Consider the following 19,437-nt stretch of genomic DNA (forward strand, 5'->3'; position numbering starts at 1 on the left):
ATTGAGTGACTGTTAATCCTGAGATTCATCGGAGAAAAACAAGTTCTACCGTTTTGACCAAATTAAAGCAAGCTTTTATTAAAAGATTAAATATTGACAAAGATGGAATTTGTTCAGGATCACCATCAGGAGACACATGTTGGGGGGGGGGGCTTATAAGGACAAAACCCCTAGGCTTTGTTATTTTCAAGAACTACAACTCCCAGCATTCCAGGAAGTTACCTGGTCCTTGGGCAGGTGGGGTTTACAGGTTAACTTAGGGTCTAACATGACCTTCACTCCCAATCCCCCTGCTGCTTGTTTTTCCATCTGCAAAAATGTCAGAATTTGATCACTGGGTGTAAGGGTGCATGCCTGCTATCCCAGCCCTTGAGAGGCTAAGCAATCTAGCCTGGTGAGACCTTGTCTTAAAAATTTAAAAAGAATTTGGGACTGCAGAGGTAGCGCATCATAAAGTGCTTGCAATGCAAGGCTGACAACCTGAATTTGATCCTCAGAACCCAGGTAAAGAGCTGAGTGAGGGGCTGCAGAGATGGCTCAGCAGTTAAGAACACTGGCTGCTCTTGTAGAAGACCCTGTTCAGTTCCCAGCACCCACATTGTAGCTCACAACCATCTGTAACTCTAGTTCCAGGGGATCCAATGCCCACCTCTGGCCTCTGTGGGCACCAGGCATGCAAGTGGTGCCCAGACATACATGCAGGCTGTGGCGGGAGCGGCAATAAAAACCAAACAAAGACAGAAGTTGGTACCAGGGACTGGGGTGTTGCTGTGAGAGGCTTGACCATGCTTTTGTTTGAAGGAATGTGGACTTTGGGACTTTGGATTAGAAAAGCAATTGAACACTTTAAGTGGGGCTTAAAAGGCCATACCAGCAGGAGCATGGAGGACAGCAGTGCTGGGGGTGATTTGAAGCGTGGAGCCTGGCTCTAGAGGTTTCAGAGAGGACGAGTATTTGTATGTGGCCTAGAGACCATTCTTATAATATTTTAGCTAAGAATGTGGCTGCTTTATGCCTTGTCCAAGAAGTCTACCTCAGGCTACCTTGGATTAATAGCATTGGCAGAGGAAATTTCAAACCAGCCTAGTATAGACTCTGTCCTGTGGTTAGCGTTCACTCTTACGAAGATCTAAGTGAAAAGGAGCAAGCTGAGGAAGGAAAAATACAAAATGTACATGGAGAAATATGAATACAAATATTATTTATATTACAAATGTATTATACAAATACAAAATGTTCAAGGGAAAAAGGGGTGCCAGGAAGTAGAATCGGGCTAAACCTTGTGTTCAAGAAAACAAACAGCTTAAACAAACTCCTGATGTTAAATGGAATCAAGGGAGTGGTGACCTCAGGGCAAGATCCTACCCAGCTCAGCTTCTAACACGAGAAAAGGAATTAAAGGAAATCTTAGAACCAGGTGTGGTGGTACACGCCTTTAATCCCAGCACTAGTCTGAGGCCAGCCTGGTCTACAGATCTAATTTCAGAACAGCCAAGCTTAGGCAGTGAAGAAAACCATCAAAAACAGAAAGCTGGTGAAGATGTGATTGAACAAGGGGGCCGTGCTCCAGCCCCCGCAAGCAACAGAACTTGGCAGCTTCAGTCACGTGGTTCTGGCTTTAGAGTCAAGGACAGAAGAAAGGGGTTATGGAACCTCTCTCTACAACTAAGGAAAGCTGCTGAGGCCAGGCATGTGTCAGGGATGTCCCTGAATGGAGACCTAGAGAGGCCATTTCGTGAAGCTGTGATGTTGAAGCCTGGATTTCCTTGGAGACCCCAAGATGTTGGAGATGCCAGAGTCACAGGATACCTGCTGAGGAAAGCTGCTAACAGGGAGTGGAACCAGCCTGAGAAAGAAGTGTGTTGTTGTCAACAAAGCTGAAAGGAGTTGGAGATCTGAAGAGCGCTTTGACATCTGACATGGAGATGCAGTTTGGAGTTGCCCAGCTGGTTTTTAGTCTTGCTTTGGCCCAGTATTTCCTCACTGTGCTTTCTTAAGTGTTTTGGAATAGTAATGTATATCCTGTGCCATTATATGTTGGAAGTATGTGATGTGCTTTTTTATTTTGATTTTACAGGGGATTACAGTTAAGATTGCATAATCACACACGATTGAGCCTGTATGATAATGAGTATTCAGAGACGGGTAATGCCTGGGGGGCTCTCACCAACCTAAGACAGAGCACCTGTGTGGCCTGTGTCTCCATGACGGGTAAGGTGACCTGCTGACGTCCCACACAACCTAAGTAAGAAGCTCATTTTTTAGTAAAAGGGGGACCTGTAGGGCCCTGGCCCCCGTTTTGGGTAACTGTTGCCTTGCTTGCTGGCTTTGACCTTGATATCCTCCCTATGCTAATTCCCTGCCGGGTTCCACCCTCCTGAATGCTTAAGGGAAGTTCCTTGTCTGTGTATCCTGCATAATGGGCATTAACAGCTTAGGTGCAAGATTGTAAAACATCGGTAGCGAACTTCTGCCCTCTGGGGTTCTCCCATTGTGCTGTAAGCCTGCATTTAAGACCTCCTCCCTCCTTCAACAAACAGCATTTGGCATAAAAAAAAAAGAAATATAATACCCCCCCCCCAAAAAAAAAGAGATTGCATAAATCTCAGAAGAGACTTTGGACTTTTAAACAAGTTAGAGACTTTTATAGACTATGGGGACTTTTGAAGTTGGACTGAATGCATTTTGCATTTGATATGGCTACAAGCCTATGGGGGCCAGGGAGTGGAATGTGGTGGTTTGAATAAAAATGGCTCCCATAGGCCCATAGGGAGTGGCACTACAAGGAGATGTGGTCTTGTGGAAAAGATGTGGCCTTGCTGGAGGAAGTATGTCACTGGGGGCAGGCTTTGAAGTCTCAGATGCTCAAGCCAGACCTAGTGTTTTCGTCTCTTCCTGCTTCTTGAGGATCAAGATGTGGATCTCTCAGTTTCTTCTCCAGCACCATGTCTGCCTGCATGCCAACGTGCTCCCCACCATGATGATAATGGACTAAACCCCTAAAACTGTAAGCCAGCCCCAATTAAATGCTTTCCTTTATAAGAGTTGCCATGGTCATGGTGTCTCTCCACAGCAATAAAACTCTAACAAGACACAAACAACACACCCATACACATAAAGTTTTTAAAAATTAAGACAGGTAGGATGGCTGGCACTTATAATTCCTGCACTGGACAAAAGGAGATAGGTGAATCCCCAGGGATGGCAGGTCAGCCAGCCTACCCTCATCAGTGAGCCAGATTCCAGGGAGAGACTTTGTCTCAAAAAATAAGGTGCACATCTCTTGAGGAATGACAATTGAATTTGAATTCTGGTCTCCATGTATTTGATTCCACGTGTGCACACACACACAAATAATAATAAAGAATTTATTGTAGGCTAAATTCCAACTTCAGGAACTTTGGGAGAAAAAGAAGGCAGGTGTGTTTAACCAGCTAAGGTTTGCTGATGGACTGCCTTGTCTTCAGTATCAAGGAAAACACCAGAAAATAGGGGCCCAGCAGGCTGCAGAATAGGGGGCACTTGGGCCAATCAGGACTGGGTTGGCTGGCAGGGGACACCCGCAGGAAGTAGACAGTGACTTTGCTGGGACCCCTCTGTGTGAGCCATCTCTGAGGGGGCAGAGGTTCACAAAAAGGGGTAAGTTAAGGGAGGAAATGGATGCATTTTATTTTGTTTTTATTTTTTTCCTTTGTGTGTGTGTATGTGTGTGTGTACATGTATGTGTGGGTGTGTATGTATGTAGGTGTACATGTGTGCATGTGGGGAGGCCCAAGGTAGATAGATGCCAGATGTCCCCTCAGATTGCTGTCACCTTACCCGGTGAGGCAGGTTCTCTCAGTTGAAGCCAGAACTCACCAACACAGCTAGTCTAGCTAGCAAGCTTGCTCCACGGCTACTTTAAATAGCCAGTCTGCTCCGAGGAACCCTAACACGGACCCTGTGCCTTCCAGCCCTGTGAGAACCATTATCCCCAGCCAGCATGTTTGTGGATTACAGAGATCTGGACTCCAGTCCTCACACTCGATGTAGCAAGCACTTCCACCTCTGAACCGTCTCTCCAGCCCCTGTTTGTCATTTTGGCACACGATCTCACTGTGTAGCCCAGGCTGGCCTTGAACTCAAGCTGCTCCTGCCTCAGCCTCCTGAGTCCTGGGACTGCAGGTGTGGGCCAGTGAGAAAGAAGTTTTAAGAGGCCACGGCCATGAGCTAGAGATAAGCAGTTCTTTTTTAGGCCTAGAAACATGGAAGGAACCAGGAGAGGAGACGTGGAGCACAGAGGGGCAGTTGCCTTCCTGCCTACAGTGGTTGACTCAGATCCTGACAGGCCTGGGCCACAGAGTGGCCTGGTGGCCTGTACCTTTGGGACTCCCCCAGCAGACAGACGGCTCTTTGTGGGCGCTGCCTGGCAGGTGCCCACATTTTCCCACTAGGAGGTGAACACCTGTGGAAACAGGCAGGCCAGCCCTGGTGAAAACAAGTAAGGCTATTTATCCAGGGCCCATTGTGTGAGGGAGTCAGTGTGTCATCTGTGTGGGCAGGGAGGCAGGTAGGGCAGGGGAAGGAGTCATGACTAGAACTGGTCCTAAAAAGTTGGATTCCCTTGCCTATTTCGCTAGGCAAAACCTCTACCAGTGAGCTGTACCCCAGACTCTTTAATTTATTTCTCGTTTTGACCAAGGGTCTAAGTTGCCTGGGCTGGCCTTGAACTTATGCACCCATGTCACCCTTGGAATTCGGATTCTCCGGGCCTCAGCTTTCTAAGTAGCTGGAATTACAGGCCTTTGCTACCAAGTTTGCCCAAAAAATGACTTAAAGGTTGTCACAAGCAGGCTCTTGGCCCCACCTGCTTTCTGGGAGTTGAGCCTAGAGTTGAAAGACCAGGGCTTCTAAAACGCAGGAAAACAAGCCCACATGTACAGATTTGCTCAATTCTACAAGTTAGGAAATGTGTCAGCATGAGATCACAGGGAAAGAGGCTGGTGGTGTGGGAAAGCACACGCCTTTCTATGGCTGACTTGGCCCCAATGAGCCTCCTACAGCCACCTCTTCAGGAACCCCAAAGGTTGTGTCTCGGAGGCTATTTGACAACAAAACAGACAAGACCCCCTCTCCCACCCTTCAGAAACCAGCATGGAAGCACAGGCTTGTCATCCCAGCATTTAAATGGCTGAAGCAAGATCGGGAGATTTGGGCTGGGCCGGCCTAGACTATCTAAAAAATAATGAATCACTGCCTTGGGAGTGTATGGTGTCTATATTGTTGGGAAATAGTCTTATGACCCGACTGCTTACAGATCAGATTAGACTGGCTAACTTGGACCCTAGGGATTCTACCTTTACCTCCCCATTGCTAGGGTTATGAGCACCTGCCATCAAGCCTGGCTTCTTTCATGGCACTGGGGATCCAACTGAGGTCTCCATACTTGCAAGGCACACTGCCAACTGAGCCCTCACCTCAGCCCTGTAAAGTCTATTTGAAGGTCTATTTCTACGTATTTTTGCTGTGTTGATGAACTTTCATGCCAGAGACTCATGCTATGTTCTGCTGACATTCTTGCCCAGGCTTGTCTTTTTCCTTGTTTTTCACCGTTGGGACATGTCTGCTCTGGCACATGTGTTTGTCATTTTATTGCTGGCCCTGCCACTGAAACGTGAAGCCCCTTTAGGCAGGGACCTCCTCTGGCTTACAGTGAGGTGGTACACGCCTTTCATCCTAGCTCTGGGGAGGTAGAGGCAAGTGGATCTCCAGGCCAGCCAGGGCTACATAATGAAACTATGGGGGAGGGAGGAGAGAGAAGAGAAGGGAGGGGAGGGGAGGGGAGAGAAGGGAAGAGAGGGAGAGGAGAATAAGAGACAGGTGCAGTGGACAGTGTGAGGGAGTCTGAAGGGGGGGCGGGGGGAGCACCTTAGAGAAATCCCTTAACTTCCCCAGCAGGTGAGGAGCCTGATCATAACTCAAAGCTAGCTTTGGGGTGGGTAGTAGGGCTGTTTGCTCAGAGTAGCAGAGGTAAGGAAAGACACTTACCTACAAGTCCCTGCGGCCTCCATAGGAGGTAAAGAGCAGTGTGCAGGGGAGGCGTGGCCTGATTGCTGAGGGGAGGGGGGGGCTAGACATGGCCTCTAACTTTTCCAGCCTTTTCATTTGCATAATAAACAAAATAGAGAAATGATTCCATAGAGAAGGGAGGTAGGGGGGAGGGGCCCAGGGATGGTGGGTGTCAGGGTCCAGGAATTTCTTCCTTAGTGTTTTTCAGAATGGTTTCCTGCTCTCCTGAAGACCCGTGATCCTGACTATTCAGCCTTATCTTCATTAGACCTAGGAGCGAGCGCCTAGCCACATGGGACGTGAGGAGATATTTCCACATACAGAGTGTGACCTGTGGCTGCAGAAACTATCCGCGACAGTTCCAAAGAAGGCAGAACCCGTGAGAACAGCAGCAAGTCACCCCTGTGTGTCCTAACTCCAACAAGTGACACCAGCGAGGAGGGAGAGTTAGAATGCCCGAGGTCCAAAGCCAGAAACCGTCTTGGGCTATTTGCGCCTGCGTAACAGCCGATCTGTCACCTACCTCTGGGTGTGACTTGGCATTCTTGTTGGGGCTCCAAAAGTGTTTAACAAAGTTAGCTGTCAGGACATCTATACAAATCCGAGCCCACTAACATCTCTTTTCTCTGGTGCCCTCCTCACAACCTCCCCTAACCTACCTTAAATATTTTTTTAAAGGCCTTTCAGAGTGCCTCCTTATTGACTTCTCCCTTCTTCTTAACAAATTTCATTCAAAACTTTGTTACCAGAAATTCTGGGGAGACTTCCTACACCTCCTGACCTATACCTGTGATTATCCCTTCAACAACCGAGGGTGTGTTTGTTTGTTTGTTTGTTTGTTTGTTTGAGACAAGGTCTCACTACATAATTCTGGTTGGCCTGGAGCTCACTGTGCAGACCAGGCTGGCTTGGAATTCACAGAGATCCATCTGCCTCTGCCGAGTGGGACAAAAGGCATGTGCCACCACGATCAGCTTAAACAACTGTTTGATTTGTAGTCTGTCTTCTAGTCTGCCTGCTGACTCAGTTCACCCACATAGCTCTTTACTACCTTATTTATGTCCTCATGCAGGAGTCCAGACATTGTCCTCTGCTTCTGAGATTCCCACCTGGGTACCTGATGGGAGACAAGGAGGTTCCACCCCAGTCCTACTACACTAGAGTCTTGAGCTCAGCATCCATCATCCCTTGAGTCTCCTCTACCTCCCTCTCCTATAAAATCACCTCTCTATTTCACACACATGTGGCTGCAAATGTTAGATCCCAGATCCCCCTAGCTGCCACATCCCCCAACCCAGGCCATCCTCCCCTGCATCTCTGGTCTCTACTTGTCCTATGAGGATCCACTCCAGAGATCTCAGGTAAGCTTGGGCCTCGCTGCCCAGCCCTTCGGTCCACACCTATTTTCCTTCAGAAGACCTTTCTTTCTTTCATTCTTTTTTTTTTTTGGGTGGGGGGTTTGAGACAGGGTTTCTCTGTGTAGTTTTGGGTGCCTGTCCTGGATCTTGCTCTGTAGACTAGGCTGGCCTCAAACTTGCAGAGATCCGCTTGACTCTGCCTCCCGAGTGCTGGGATTAAAGGTGTGTGCCACCACCACCTGGCTCAGATTTTTCTTTGGGTTCCTCCCCTGGAGCAGACCGCACTGAAGCTGAGCTGTGAGACAGGATTTTGCCTGATTCCCTGCTTGACATCACCCAACCCTGGCATCTACAGGAATCAGACAAATACAGTTTCTTCCATTACCTGGAGTTTGGAGAATAGCAAGGCCTGGGAGCAGCTGCCCCCTTTTACTTGTCCACTATAGAACATTCCAGCAATTGTACTAGACAAGCCTGGCCTGAGTAAATACTGATCTTTGTTCTTGAGATTTGCTCTGTTGAAAAGCAATTAATGACTGATAACCATCTTCATTCTTGAGATTTGCAGACTTAAAAAGCATCTTGTGACTGAACAGCTAGGACCAGGTTTGTTGTGGTGGTTTGAATAGGAATGACCCCCATAGACTCATGTGTTGAATGCTTGGCCCATAGGGAGTGGAACTATTAGGAGGTGTGGCCTTGTTGGAGTAGGTGTGGCTTTGTTAGAGGAAGTTGTGTGTGTGTGTGTGTGTGTGTGTGTGTGTGTGTGTGTGTGTGTGTGTGCTGGCGAGGGCTTTGAGGTCTTACATCCTCAAGCTATGCCCAGTGTGGCATACAGTCTCCCACTGCCTGTGGATCAAGATGTAGAACTCTCAGCTCCTTCTCCAGCACCATGTCTGCCTGCATGCCACCATGCTTCATGCCTTGATGATAATAGACTAAACCTCTGAGATGAATGCCAGTCCCAATTTAATATTTTCCTTTATAAGAGTTGCCATGGTTGTGGTGTCTCTTCACAGCAATAGAAACCCTAACTAAGACATTTGTGTTACCACTCACAGACCCCAGTGAAAAGGTGCCTACCTGCCTATGGTCACCTGTCTCCTAAACTTGCAAAATCAGCCTACTGGCAAGATGGACTTTTGAAATTACTGTATACTAGATGAATAAAATGATGGGTTCATTGTGAGAAATGTGCATAATGTGCTTTGATCCATTCTTCTTATCCCCTGTTGAGATCAGGCTGTGCCTTGCCCAGAGAGACTCCATCTTAAAGACATTTTTGCCTCTATTTTAGGATGGCAGACGACTGTGCACCTGGGTATGCCTGTGAATGGCATCGTCCATCCAGCCCCACCCAGGAGGCACAGACTCACAAATAACTTATTCCTAAAAGTAAAGAGTGCCACCCTAGAAATTTAGCACAGTAAACTGGGACTGCAGGAGCTCATGGACCTATTAAAAATCACACCAGCAAAAATAGGCCAAAGGATTTATTGTACATACCGACTAAGGATGAGTGTAACTGCCTCACCTGGAACCCATGAAGAAGAGGATACCTAACATGAGATTCCCCCACTGACTTGCTGTCTCCCTATACATTGTGGGTATTGAGGGCCGATGGGAGAGAACTCTTGACTGTCCCATGGGCTTCAGTTTAGCTTGGTCCCTGTTGGTGATGTATCCACCCACTCATCCATCTGGACCTGCTGTCCATCTGTCCATTGGTTCATTCAACTGGACCCTATCCTGCTCTTTGATTCTACAGCATCTTGTTTTTTTACACCTCGACCTGACCCTGAGGCTGCACACTGACCACACAGCAGAGCCTCCGACAGGGTTTTGTCTGAGAGCTGCATGCCCGGAGACTCTTCTTGTGTCTGTTGTACCCACCCCTTTTGTCTCTGTTGGGTCTCCCTGAGACTCCCTGAACTCTGCTGTGGCTTTGTAGCCATGTCACCACAGCCATGTCAAGAGCTCTGATGCCTCAGTCCCATGGGAGTGGCAAAGCTTTCCCCTGGTGAAGTTCCTCTGGAGGGATGGCGAGACTTTCCTTGGGGGTCCATGTACAAATGATTGACTGGTGGGTACAAAAACTAGCAGCTACAGCTTCCCTCTCCCAGACGTTTACAGTCTGAGATGGCTTACCTACAGGGCCCTCCTACGGACACTGGCTACCTCCCCTTGCAGTAGAATAATCCTCTTGCACTCTGTAAAGATTTGTCACTCGAATTGGTTTAATAAAACACTGATGGGCCGGTAGCTGGGCAGGAAGTTTGGCAGGAAAGCCCAACTGAGAATGCCTGGAAGAAGGAGGGAGGATGAATCAATTGCCAGCAAGATGCAGAGGAAGCTTGGGAGACAGAGGTAGGTGGATCTCTGTGAGTTCGAGGCCAGCCTAGCCTACAAAGTGAGTTCCAGGATGTGGAGAGCCAGGACTGTTACACAGAGAAATCTTGTCTCAAAAACAAAACAAAACAAAACAAAAAAAGAATTATAGGTTAATTTAAGTGTAAGAGCTAGTTAATAATAAATAGGCCTGAGCTACCAGCTGAGCATTTATATGTAATATTAAGTTCCAGAGTCAATTATTTAAGAAGCGGCTGCGAATATTTGGGAACAGGCAGGTAGGAGAGAAACTTCTGCCTACCTCCCCTCCCTGGGTTGTACACAATAAACAAGCTGAGGTTCCAGGTTGCAGAGGGAGTAGATGTCTCCATGAGAGTGCACATACCTCATCTGACTCCACTTTTCTGTACGTATGTCTGTGTGTCCATCCTTTCTTTATTCCCCCACCACCCCTAGTCAGAGTTTCAGAATCCAGGCCAAGCAGGTCTTGACTTATATGTATATAGGTAGATAGATCTACTGTGTGATGTGTAATGCATGATCTGACAGTTAATATTAGGAATTTAAGATAGTGTGGAGGCAATATGAAGGCCTAGACTTGACTTTACAGACTCTATCTTAGGGAAGGGCCACCATCTTACACCACCTGATGACCGGGGGCTGTACTCAGTTCCAGGAAGAACCTCAGGAATGTGCCTTGACAACTCAAACAGATACCCTAGAAGCAGACAATTAAGAAATAGGGCAGTAAAATTTAACAAGATCCAGATGTTCCTGCAGACATCCTGTAATTTATGGCCCTTGCAGATACCTAGATAATCCTGTCAGCAGGTTGTGGTTCCCCGCCAAAAGTCTAACACAATAGTTTCGAATGTGGTTTCACACTGAAAGTCTAGACCAATAGTTTCAAAATTTTACCTTGCCCCATATCCCTTCTACCCAGTCCCAAAAAATGCCAAGGCATGTATTCCTGGCTTGTGTTTTTTTTCCTTTAAAAACTCTCCAACCCCTGAGCCTGGGGCCTCCATATTTCTCTCCATCTGCCGGGCAGCGGCCCAGGTTTGAACCTGACAATAAAAAGACCCTTATGTGCTTGCATGGGAAACATGCTCTTTGGTGGTCTCTGGGGGTTTCGAGACAGGGTACAACAATAGTATGCCTAAGTCTGCTAGTAAGGAAACTGGGACGACTTGAAAATTGTTGCCAATGACACCGATGTGATTTATCAGTTCAATAAATTCTGGAGTTTTGGAAAGTACAGACTCGTCTATGTTCCTGTAGTAGCTTAGACATGCCCTCTCCACCTCCTGTTGCTCCACTTCCTCTTCCGATGGCTTTGGACAACAGTCCCACCATCTTCTCCAGTATCTAACTTTTCAAATAAAGCCATCTTCTTTCCCTGTCACTTTGATCCCAGGCTTAGCTGGCCTATGGTGTGGCAACCAACTCGGAATGTTATGGTAACACTAAATCCAAATTTCCGCTGTCTCGTGAATTTTCCCAGCAAGACCTCAGATTTGTGGTGGTCTTAGGAAAACACCATGGTCACATCAAAGAAATCTACAATTGTTCTGTATTCTAATCTGACATTTCAGACGTTGGGCTATAAGGAAGCTTTTGTAATTGTGTTCCAAATGGCTGTCATCACGCACTTCCTGAACCAGGGCACACTCAAGTTTTGCCTACTCTCTCTGTTCTCTGTAGTGAATGTATTCGCCTGTCCATCTTTAGGATAGGTGTTCCACACCTTGTCCCCAAACTTGGGTTATGATGGCTTTCTTGCTTTTCTCCCTGTCCAGAAAAGCAGATGCTCTCCAAGAGGCTTGGCTGGGTGGATTTCCCTGGGGATCAGGATTTATTTGGGCTCCCGGGTAAGGCGCACAGTTCTCAGCGGTATAGGGACAGGATGCTGAGCAAGGGGCAGCTCCAAGCAGCCCTTCAGAGATGGGCATTGCAGTTAAGGACAGGAAGGGCCAGATCAAGACCTTCTTGTAATGCAGCCGCTCCTGCTGCGCGCTGTGCAGGTTTTTCAGTAAGGAGGAGGGCGAGCCCAAGACAACGCTTGACCTTTCCAAGAATCAGAGTTGCCCCAGCCAAGACGCCGGGATTCCATCTTTCCTGCGGGCTGCAGTTGCGCCTCCTGGCCACGGAGGGGCAGTAGCGTGCGCCGGCATCAGACGGGACGTTTGACGTTTGGCAGAGTTGTGTCGCCGCGGTGTGACGTTCGGTGGTGTCGCGCAGACGTGACGTAGCGCTTGTCGTCACTGGAGCGCCCCAGCGGAAGCGCAGAGTGCGTGGTCCCAGGGTCTTCATCATGGTTCCTGGAGTGCCGCTCCCGCCGGAGATCCAGCTGGCGCAGCGCCTGGCCGGCAATGAGCAGGTGACGCGGGACCGCGCGGTGCGCAAGCTGCGGAAGTACATCATGGCCAGGACGCAGCGGACCGCAGGTACCGGGCGGGCGGGCAGGCTGGGAACCTCCGCCGCGTGGGCTCCACTGGGCCGGGTTCGCCGGCGGGTCTCCTAGCTCAGGACGTCCCCGTCAGAATGCACACTTTTCCTTCCTTCCTCCGGAGCTTGCTCGTGCTCTTTGGGCCTTACCAGTGTTCTGTGTACTTAACGGAGTGGCCTCGAGCTTCCCAGAACATGCCTTCTGCTGAGTGCTTTCTGTGAGTGGGTCCTCGAAGAGCGACCCCCTGCCAGCAGCCTCAGCTTCTCTTGGATACCCCTTCACAGATGAGAATTCTAGATCCCCTGAGCAGTGCTTTGACTGAGGTCAAAGGAAGCGCCACAGGGCCGTTTTCCACGCTGCAGCTTGAGAACCGCAATTTAGGTTATGGCCTTTGCTAGTAACTGAATGAGTAACTTTCACCATCTAATCTCTGAGATGTAATAGATAAGCTACAACTCCTTGGTCTGACACTGGCTTAATGATCACTGCATTAGCTACGGGCAATCCAGTATGGGTTGAGGTTCTGTGTTTTAACCCTGTGGGACTGATGATACCTATCTTTAGCTGGGACATGAAGCTACTGGGGGAGCTCCTCCAGTCACAGGTATGGCAGGTCTATTGGAGAGTGTTTTGGGGAGGGGCTGGCTGCCCAGTTCCTGCACAGTGATACGATTCTGGGGTAATTCAGGCAGTTATGCTTCCTTCTGCCTCGGAAAGACAGGTTCCAGGGTCCACTGAGTCCACTGACTATTGCTCTTGTAATTTAGGTGGTTTTACTCCAGATGAGCTGTTGAAGATCTGGAAAGGGCTGTTTTACTGCATGTGGATGCAGGACAAGCCGCTCCAGCAGGTGAGTGCATGGGAAGGTAGCTGAAGAAACTGGATAGGAATGGATGGTGGACTGATGGGCATGTGTTTATTCCCCTTTTAACATGGCCAGAGACTTGGGTGGAGTCACTCAGCTTATATCCCTTGTTCTGTGTGGCTGGCGGGGCTGTGGTAGGAAGGTCCCGGCATTTAGGAAGGACAGGAATGGTTGGCTAACGAGAGCATCTTAGTGACGTGGTGGCAAACAGTGTAGGCCAGAGTGGGCTGAAGTGGATAGTGTCACATTAATCACTGCTTTGGTTGGAAACCCAGTGCTGATGTAATGGGAGTAAGGGCAGAATCCAGGTCTCCTGGGAAGGCATTTCTCCTGCAAGCCTTTTTTTTTTTTTAGAAAAGCAGTTCTCAGCTTGTGATTTGTTTACACAGTTGGAAGAGCCTTACATGCAGTTTCCTGACCCATATTCTAGTACCTGCTAAAACAACCATCTCGGGGTGTGGGGGGGAGAGTTCTAGAATTTTAGGGTACTGGGTAATGCTTAACACTGAGAGACAGTAGATAGTGAGTGATTCACGTGTCTGCTTGGCCCCATTTCCTGCTAGAAAGACAGCTGTGTCTCGAGGCTCCTTTCCATCTTGCCATGATGTCTGGGGTGTCACCCTCTTGTGCAGGGCCACTGCCTTAGTGAGGCCAGCACTGACTCCTGCTGTATAGAGGGAGAGTCTGATGACTTCCACAGAGGAGGCCTTTCGCAGCAAGGAGACATGCAGAATTTGGAGGCCCCTGGACGGTGGAGGCCCCCTGGCAGCTGGTTCTTTGTGTGGAGTGAGTGGGCATTGGTAGTGTGTGCTGTCCGAGCAGTGCTTCAGGGTCTGAGGGTGTGCTTCCTATTTCCCTCACAGGAAGAACTAGGAAGGACCATTTCCCAGCTCATCCATGCTTTTCAGACTACAGAGGCACGTGAGTACTCTGAAGCCAGGCCTGTCCCTGTCAACACCAGAGTCACTGAGACTCAGAGCTACCAATGTAGCAAGCAGTCTCTGTTCTCAGACCTCAAGCTACAGGGAGGTAGGCGGCTGTGTGGAAGCTTGTGGTATGGAACACAGCCCAGTGCTCAGCGTGTACTCATCCGTTTACCAAACAGACATGGCTCAGGAGTGAAAGGCGGAGGAATAACACATACTCAGTGTCATGATACCATCATGTTTAGCTTTATTTATTTATTTATTTATTTATTTATTTATTTATTTATTTATATTTTACGTGCTTTGGTGTTTTGCCTGCGTATATGTCTGTTTGAGGGTGTCAGATCTTGGAGTTAGAGTTGTGAGCTGCCATGTGGGTGCTGGGAATTGAACCCGGGTCCTTTGGAAGAGCAGCCAGTGCTCCTAACCACTGAGCCATCTCATTCTTGTAGTGCACTGATTCTTAACCTTCCTAATGCTGCAGCCCTATAATACAGTGTCTCATGTTGTGGTGACCCCCAACCATAAAATTAGTTTTGTTGCTACTTCATAACTGTAATTTTGCTACTGTTATGAATTATAATGAAAATATCTGTTTTCTGATGGTCCTAGCTGTAAAGGGGGTTCAAGACCCATAGGTTGAGAGCCATTGTCTTAGTGTATTTCCTAGCTCTTCCATTTTTCATCCATATCCCTATCCTGTCTGTCTGTTGGAATCACCTAGGCAGCTTTTGAAAACCCTGAGGTCCAGACCCCAGCTCAGGCCAGCCTAGCTCTGGGACATAGCCCGGCTCAGGCCCCTGTGCAACTCTGAGGGCAGTCCTGACAAAGGAGCTGGAGGCTTGTGCTCATGTCCTCAGTGAGCTGGGTTTTAGTTGTATTAGATGGAAGTTGGCAAATTGAGGAGATATATGCATATTTCCTCAGTAGGGAGAATCCCTCATCCCATCCCTCTTTTTTGGTGACAGGTTCTTACTGTGGAGCTCATGCTGGCCTTGAACTTGGGATCCTCTTTCATCACTGATGTGTGCCATGGGGGTCAGGAATATCTCTTTAATTGCATGTATAGATGGAGTGGATCTGAGCTCCCTACTCTTTGCTCTCTAAGAACTGGCAGGAGAGTTGCTTTGCTGGGCACAAAGGTGATCACTTGATGACTTAGTCACCAGGCCACCATGACTGAGCCATCTGAAGAGCCCTTTGCTGGTGTAGAATTTGTTCCAGTACCAAGGTTTCCCAGGGCTGGTGCCTCCTTGTCCTGCAGATGGTACCTTCCTCCAATGGGTGAGATTAGATAGGGCTCACCCTCAGGACCTTTGTTAGTGCCCCGAGCACAGCCCCTCTGTTTACTCTGGTTACGGTTTGCAATACTAAGGGTTTAGAGCTTCTCCGTAAGATTTTGAGGGCACAGTTCAGACTCTACGTTCTGCAGCTGACTCATCTGTTACCTGCAGGGCTAAGGGATCTAGTTGGGCAAGTGCCAAGCCTCTACCTACAGTTCTGCTTCAGTGACTCCTTGCTAAAGGTCTGGCTTGGGTGTCAGGAGGTCTTCAGTCCAAACCAAGGCAGGGACAAAGAGGCCTGGGCGGGGGAGCAGGGAAGCTGTGTCCCCAATAGTCACTCCATTTCCCAGTACCTTGCTTCCTCTATGTGCGTTTGTTCAGACAACAGAGTGACAGCTTGATTTGAACTGTGTTGTTTGTTTTTTCTGTGGAGTCTGGGGACTCCTACTTGTGAGCCCTGTGAGTGAATACACAGGCAGGGCGTTCCAGGGCCGCCCACGAGGACTTGTGCAGGTGTGCTGCCCTTCCCCACATGGCTCTGGTGTTCATGTGTGTGCTCTCTCCCTCCAGAGCACCTGTTCCTGCGGGCGTTCTGGCAGACCATGATCCGAGAGTGGGTGGGCATCGACCGACTGCGTCTGGACAAGTTCTACATGGTGAGGCACAGAGCAGGGGACCCACGAGCCCTGGGGTGAGGGGTCAGCAAGGGCTGGTTGGGAATGTGCTGCTACAGCCTGAAGTGTCCCCATCTTGAGGGCCAATAGGAGTTCAGAGAAGGAGCCTTGCCTCAGCCCTCCTCAGGAGTTAGCCATTGTGACTGCCAGTAAACCCTGGCCGAGCACACGGCAGGAGTGGACCGAGTCCCCTGCCTGTGAAGATCCTCTCTGGCTGAGGGCTTGTCTCCTGCTTTCTTTCTCCTGTGTCATGCTCCTCTCGGCCAGTGAGTTGTGTAGGAACATAAACCTGAGTTCTGTGGGCACACTTTGTGCCATGCTGACCCATGCCCTGGTGGAACCACAGACTGGTCAATAATCAGAGGTCCTTCCCTGTAGTGCTGGAGCCTAACTATAGAAACGGAAGGAAGATGGGCTGTATGGGCTGTGGGACCCTGGCTGCATGTGGGGGTCCAGCACCTCCTGTAGCAGGGAGTAGGTCTGTGGGAGAAGGTCCTGTGTGGAGTGGCTATGCTAAGATGTAATCAGCTAGGCTGCTATTGCTGGGTCCTTGGTGTGGTAAATGCTGTTGCTTTCCAAGGCCCATTTAAAGATTTTTAATTACATGTTTTTGTGCGTGTATGAGTTTTGCCTCTGTGTATGACACCACATGTATGAGCGGTGCCCTCAGAGGTCAGAAGAAGGCATCAGATCCTCTGGAAGTATGGGTGGTTGTGAACTACCATGTAGGTGCTGGGCATTGAATCAGGGTGCTTTGCAAGAGCAGCAAGTGCTCTTAACCACTGAGCCATCTTTCTAGCCTCCAAGGTCCATTTCATCTTTGTGCCATTTGTGACCAAGTCTTGAGTGTGGCTGACTTTCTCAGAGTTAGTGTAGATAGGCATAAAAGTCAGGTCCGCAGTGTCCCCAGGTGTGACATCAGACCTCTGGTGTGCTCTGCGCACATGGCTCTTAGGTTCCATGTGTTGTTGGTTGTCTTTACTGTGATGTGGATGCAGAGTGGACGTATCGTGTTAAGATCTAAAGGCAGGAAATCCGTAGAAAACACTGAGCCATGTCAAGGGGTAGTGGGGTGCATGGGAAGGATGCTGAGCCTTGATTGATGTGGCAGTGGTTCAGAGCAGGGTTTGCCCCTGTCTTGCTCTCTGATGGGGAAAGGGGGGCTTGGGAGAGCATGGGGGAAGTTAGGCCCAGCTTCAGACTTGGCTTTGTGGTGACTGCCTGCCATAGGAAGAGCCCACTGCATGCCTGACCATTCTGGTCAGCTGTGGTTTGTAGTTCCCACTCACTCAGGTGAGCCTGGCTTCCTGCTGCTCACAAAACCAAGTGCAGAGCTTCCATCTCCAGGCCTAGGGTCCTGTGGGCAGTGTCATGTCCCCCAATATCCATCCTATGGGCAGCACTCCGCCCAGGCGTGCATCTTGGGACATGCTGAGGCTTTACCTTCAGGAGGCTTCTGGGACATGGGGAAGCTGGGTGACTTGTCCACTGTCCTCTCACTGACATGAATTTCTTTTGTGTCCAAGCTCATGAGGATGGTCCTGAGTGAGTCACTGAAGGCCGTGAAAACCCAAGGATGGGAAGAAAGGTGGGTCCACACTGACAGTCAGGTTTTTATAAAGTAAAATGGTTCAGGTGATGCTCTCTTCTCTGAACTGCTATCCAGTTATGTCTAGAGTCGGGCAGAATTGTGTACGCTGGTCATAACAGGCATACAGCTAAAGCCCTCTTCCTTTTTGTGTATTGTTTGCTTGTTTGTTTATTTGAGACAGGATTTCTCCGTGTAGCCTTGGCTGTCCTGGAACTTGCCCTGGAAAAAAGGCTGGCCTTGAACTCACAGAGATCTGCCTGCCCCTGCCTCCTGAGTGCCAGGATTAAAGATGTGCGCCAAGGCCTCTTTAAGGGGCACATGGGTGGGCAGCTGTGCTGTCACTGGTCACTGTCTGTCCAGGCCCCTTACTTTTGACCACGGTGCTTAGCTGGCTGGCCTATGTCCCTGAGCAGTGGTTGGCTGTGTTCCTGTCTGACTCTGGCTTCTGTGACAGCAGTGGGTCCCCATTCCGCTGGGGCCCTCATCCTGTCCTTGTCCTCTTGGGAGACCCCAGGCCTAGAGGGGCTGCCTGCTCACCTGTCTCCGTGTCCAAGCTGAGGGCAGCGGGTTCTAAGCCTTGTAGTAGCCTGAGTCCTATCCCACAATGTGGGTTTCTGACTGTTTTCATTTAGATTTGTTTTGTTGTTGTTGTTGTTGTTTGTTTCTGTTTTTCAATACAAGGTTTCTCTGTGTAGCCCAGACTGTGCTAGAACTTAGACCAGGCTGGCTTTGAACTCAGAGATCGACCTGCCTCTGCCTCCGAGTGCTGGGATTAAAATTGTGTGCCACCACTGCCCGGCTTCATTTAACATGTGGAGGGAGCGGGAGCATCGGTGACCTGTGACTGCATAGCTACCGCTGCTTTCCCCTCTTTCCTCAGACAGATTGAGCAGCTGCTGGAGCTGCTCACCACCGAGGTACTGAACCCCGACAGCCAGGCCCCCAACGGGGTGAAGAGCCACTTCCTGGAGATCTTCCTGGAGGAGCTGACCAAAGTGGGCGCTGCAGAGGTAAGGTGGGCTCAGGCGAGGTCTGTGGGGTGTGGTGCATGTGCCCAGCACAGAACACACCTCCCATCCCTCGGTTTCCCCACAGCTCACCGCAGACCAGAATCTGCAGTTCATCGACCCCTTCTGCCAGATAGCAGCCCACACTAAGGAGTAAGTGGTGGGCGGCCCCTGGGGTCTGACCTTTCTCACGCTTCCCGTCTCAGGCAACAGTGGCCTTTGGCCCTCCATGCTGTGAGGGTTGGCATGGTGTCTGAGAGCCCAGCCCAATGGCCTCTCTGGCCTCTGCTTCCCCCTCAGCTCCCTAGTTTTAAATAAGATCACTCGGAGCATCTTTGAGACGATTGTGGAACAGGCTCCCTTGGCCATTGAAGACCTAATGAATGAACTGGACACACAGAGTGGGGAGGGTGAAGCGTCAGATGGTGATGAGGAGTCCTCAGAGGGTGAGCAGGATCTGCAAGACACACCACCCAAGAGGCTGCCTGCAGGTGAGGAGTCCAGGCCTGTCCCAGGCCGAGCCCAGGGCTCTTTCTGGATTGTTGTGTCTCCTGGCTGTCCTCTCCAGAGTCCCTTGTAGCGTGGCATAAAATACGTATTTACTCTCTTAAGTCTGTCTTAGCACATGACTCCCAGCTACCAGCTCAGTTCCTGAAGTGCTCCTGTCTAAGGCTATGATGCTCCCCGGGTCCTGGGTGGCACCCTGACCTCCCTGTTCACGAGGCAGCGTCTGCCCTGGTTTTGTTCCTGTTCTTAGTGGTGGTAGGATGGAACTTGGGGCCGTCTGCATCAGGCAACTGTTCTGACCTTGAGTCATGCCCAAGCCTTCATCCTGCTCTTCCCCCTGGGATTCTCTGCCTCTATTGGTTGCCTTGTCTCTGCCCCTC

General features: G+C 49.6%; 1 protein-coding gene across 1 annotated transcript in view; it reads left to right on the top strand.

The window, feature by feature from the left end:
* Nucleotides 1-12,004: 12,004 nt before the first annotated feature.
* Rrp1 (ribosomal RNA processing 1) overlaps nucleotides 12,005-19,437 on the top strand; it is an 11,969-nt gene continuing 4,536 nt past the window's right edge. Inside the window, exons 1-8 of the mRNA XM_059282251.1 lie at nucleotides 12,005-12,202; nucleotides 12,972-13,054; nucleotides 13,933-13,990; nucleotides 15,849-15,934; nucleotides 17,479-17,540; nucleotides 18,424-18,553; nucleotides 18,639-18,703; nucleotides 18,851-19,041. Coding sequence (XP_059138234.1) covers nucleotides 12,070-12,202; nucleotides 12,972-13,054; nucleotides 13,933-13,990; nucleotides 15,849-15,934; nucleotides 17,479-17,540; nucleotides 18,424-18,553; nucleotides 18,639-18,703; nucleotides 18,851-19,041 — 808 coding nt within the window. The 5' untranslated portion in view covers nucleotides 12,005-12,069. The remainder of the gene's footprint in view (nucleotides 12,203-12,971; nucleotides 13,055-13,932; nucleotides 13,991-15,848; nucleotides 15,935-17,478; nucleotides 17,541-18,423; nucleotides 18,554-18,638; nucleotides 18,704-18,850; nucleotides 19,042-19,437) is intronic.

This window comes from Peromyscus eremicus, chromosome 16_21, assembly GCF_949786415.1.
Source record: "Peromyscus eremicus chromosome 16_21, PerEre_H2_v1, whole genome shotgun sequence".
In the NCBI taxonomy this organism is placed as follows: Eukaryota; Metazoa; Chordata; class Mammalia; order Rodentia; family Cricetidae; genus Peromyscus; species Peromyscus eremicus.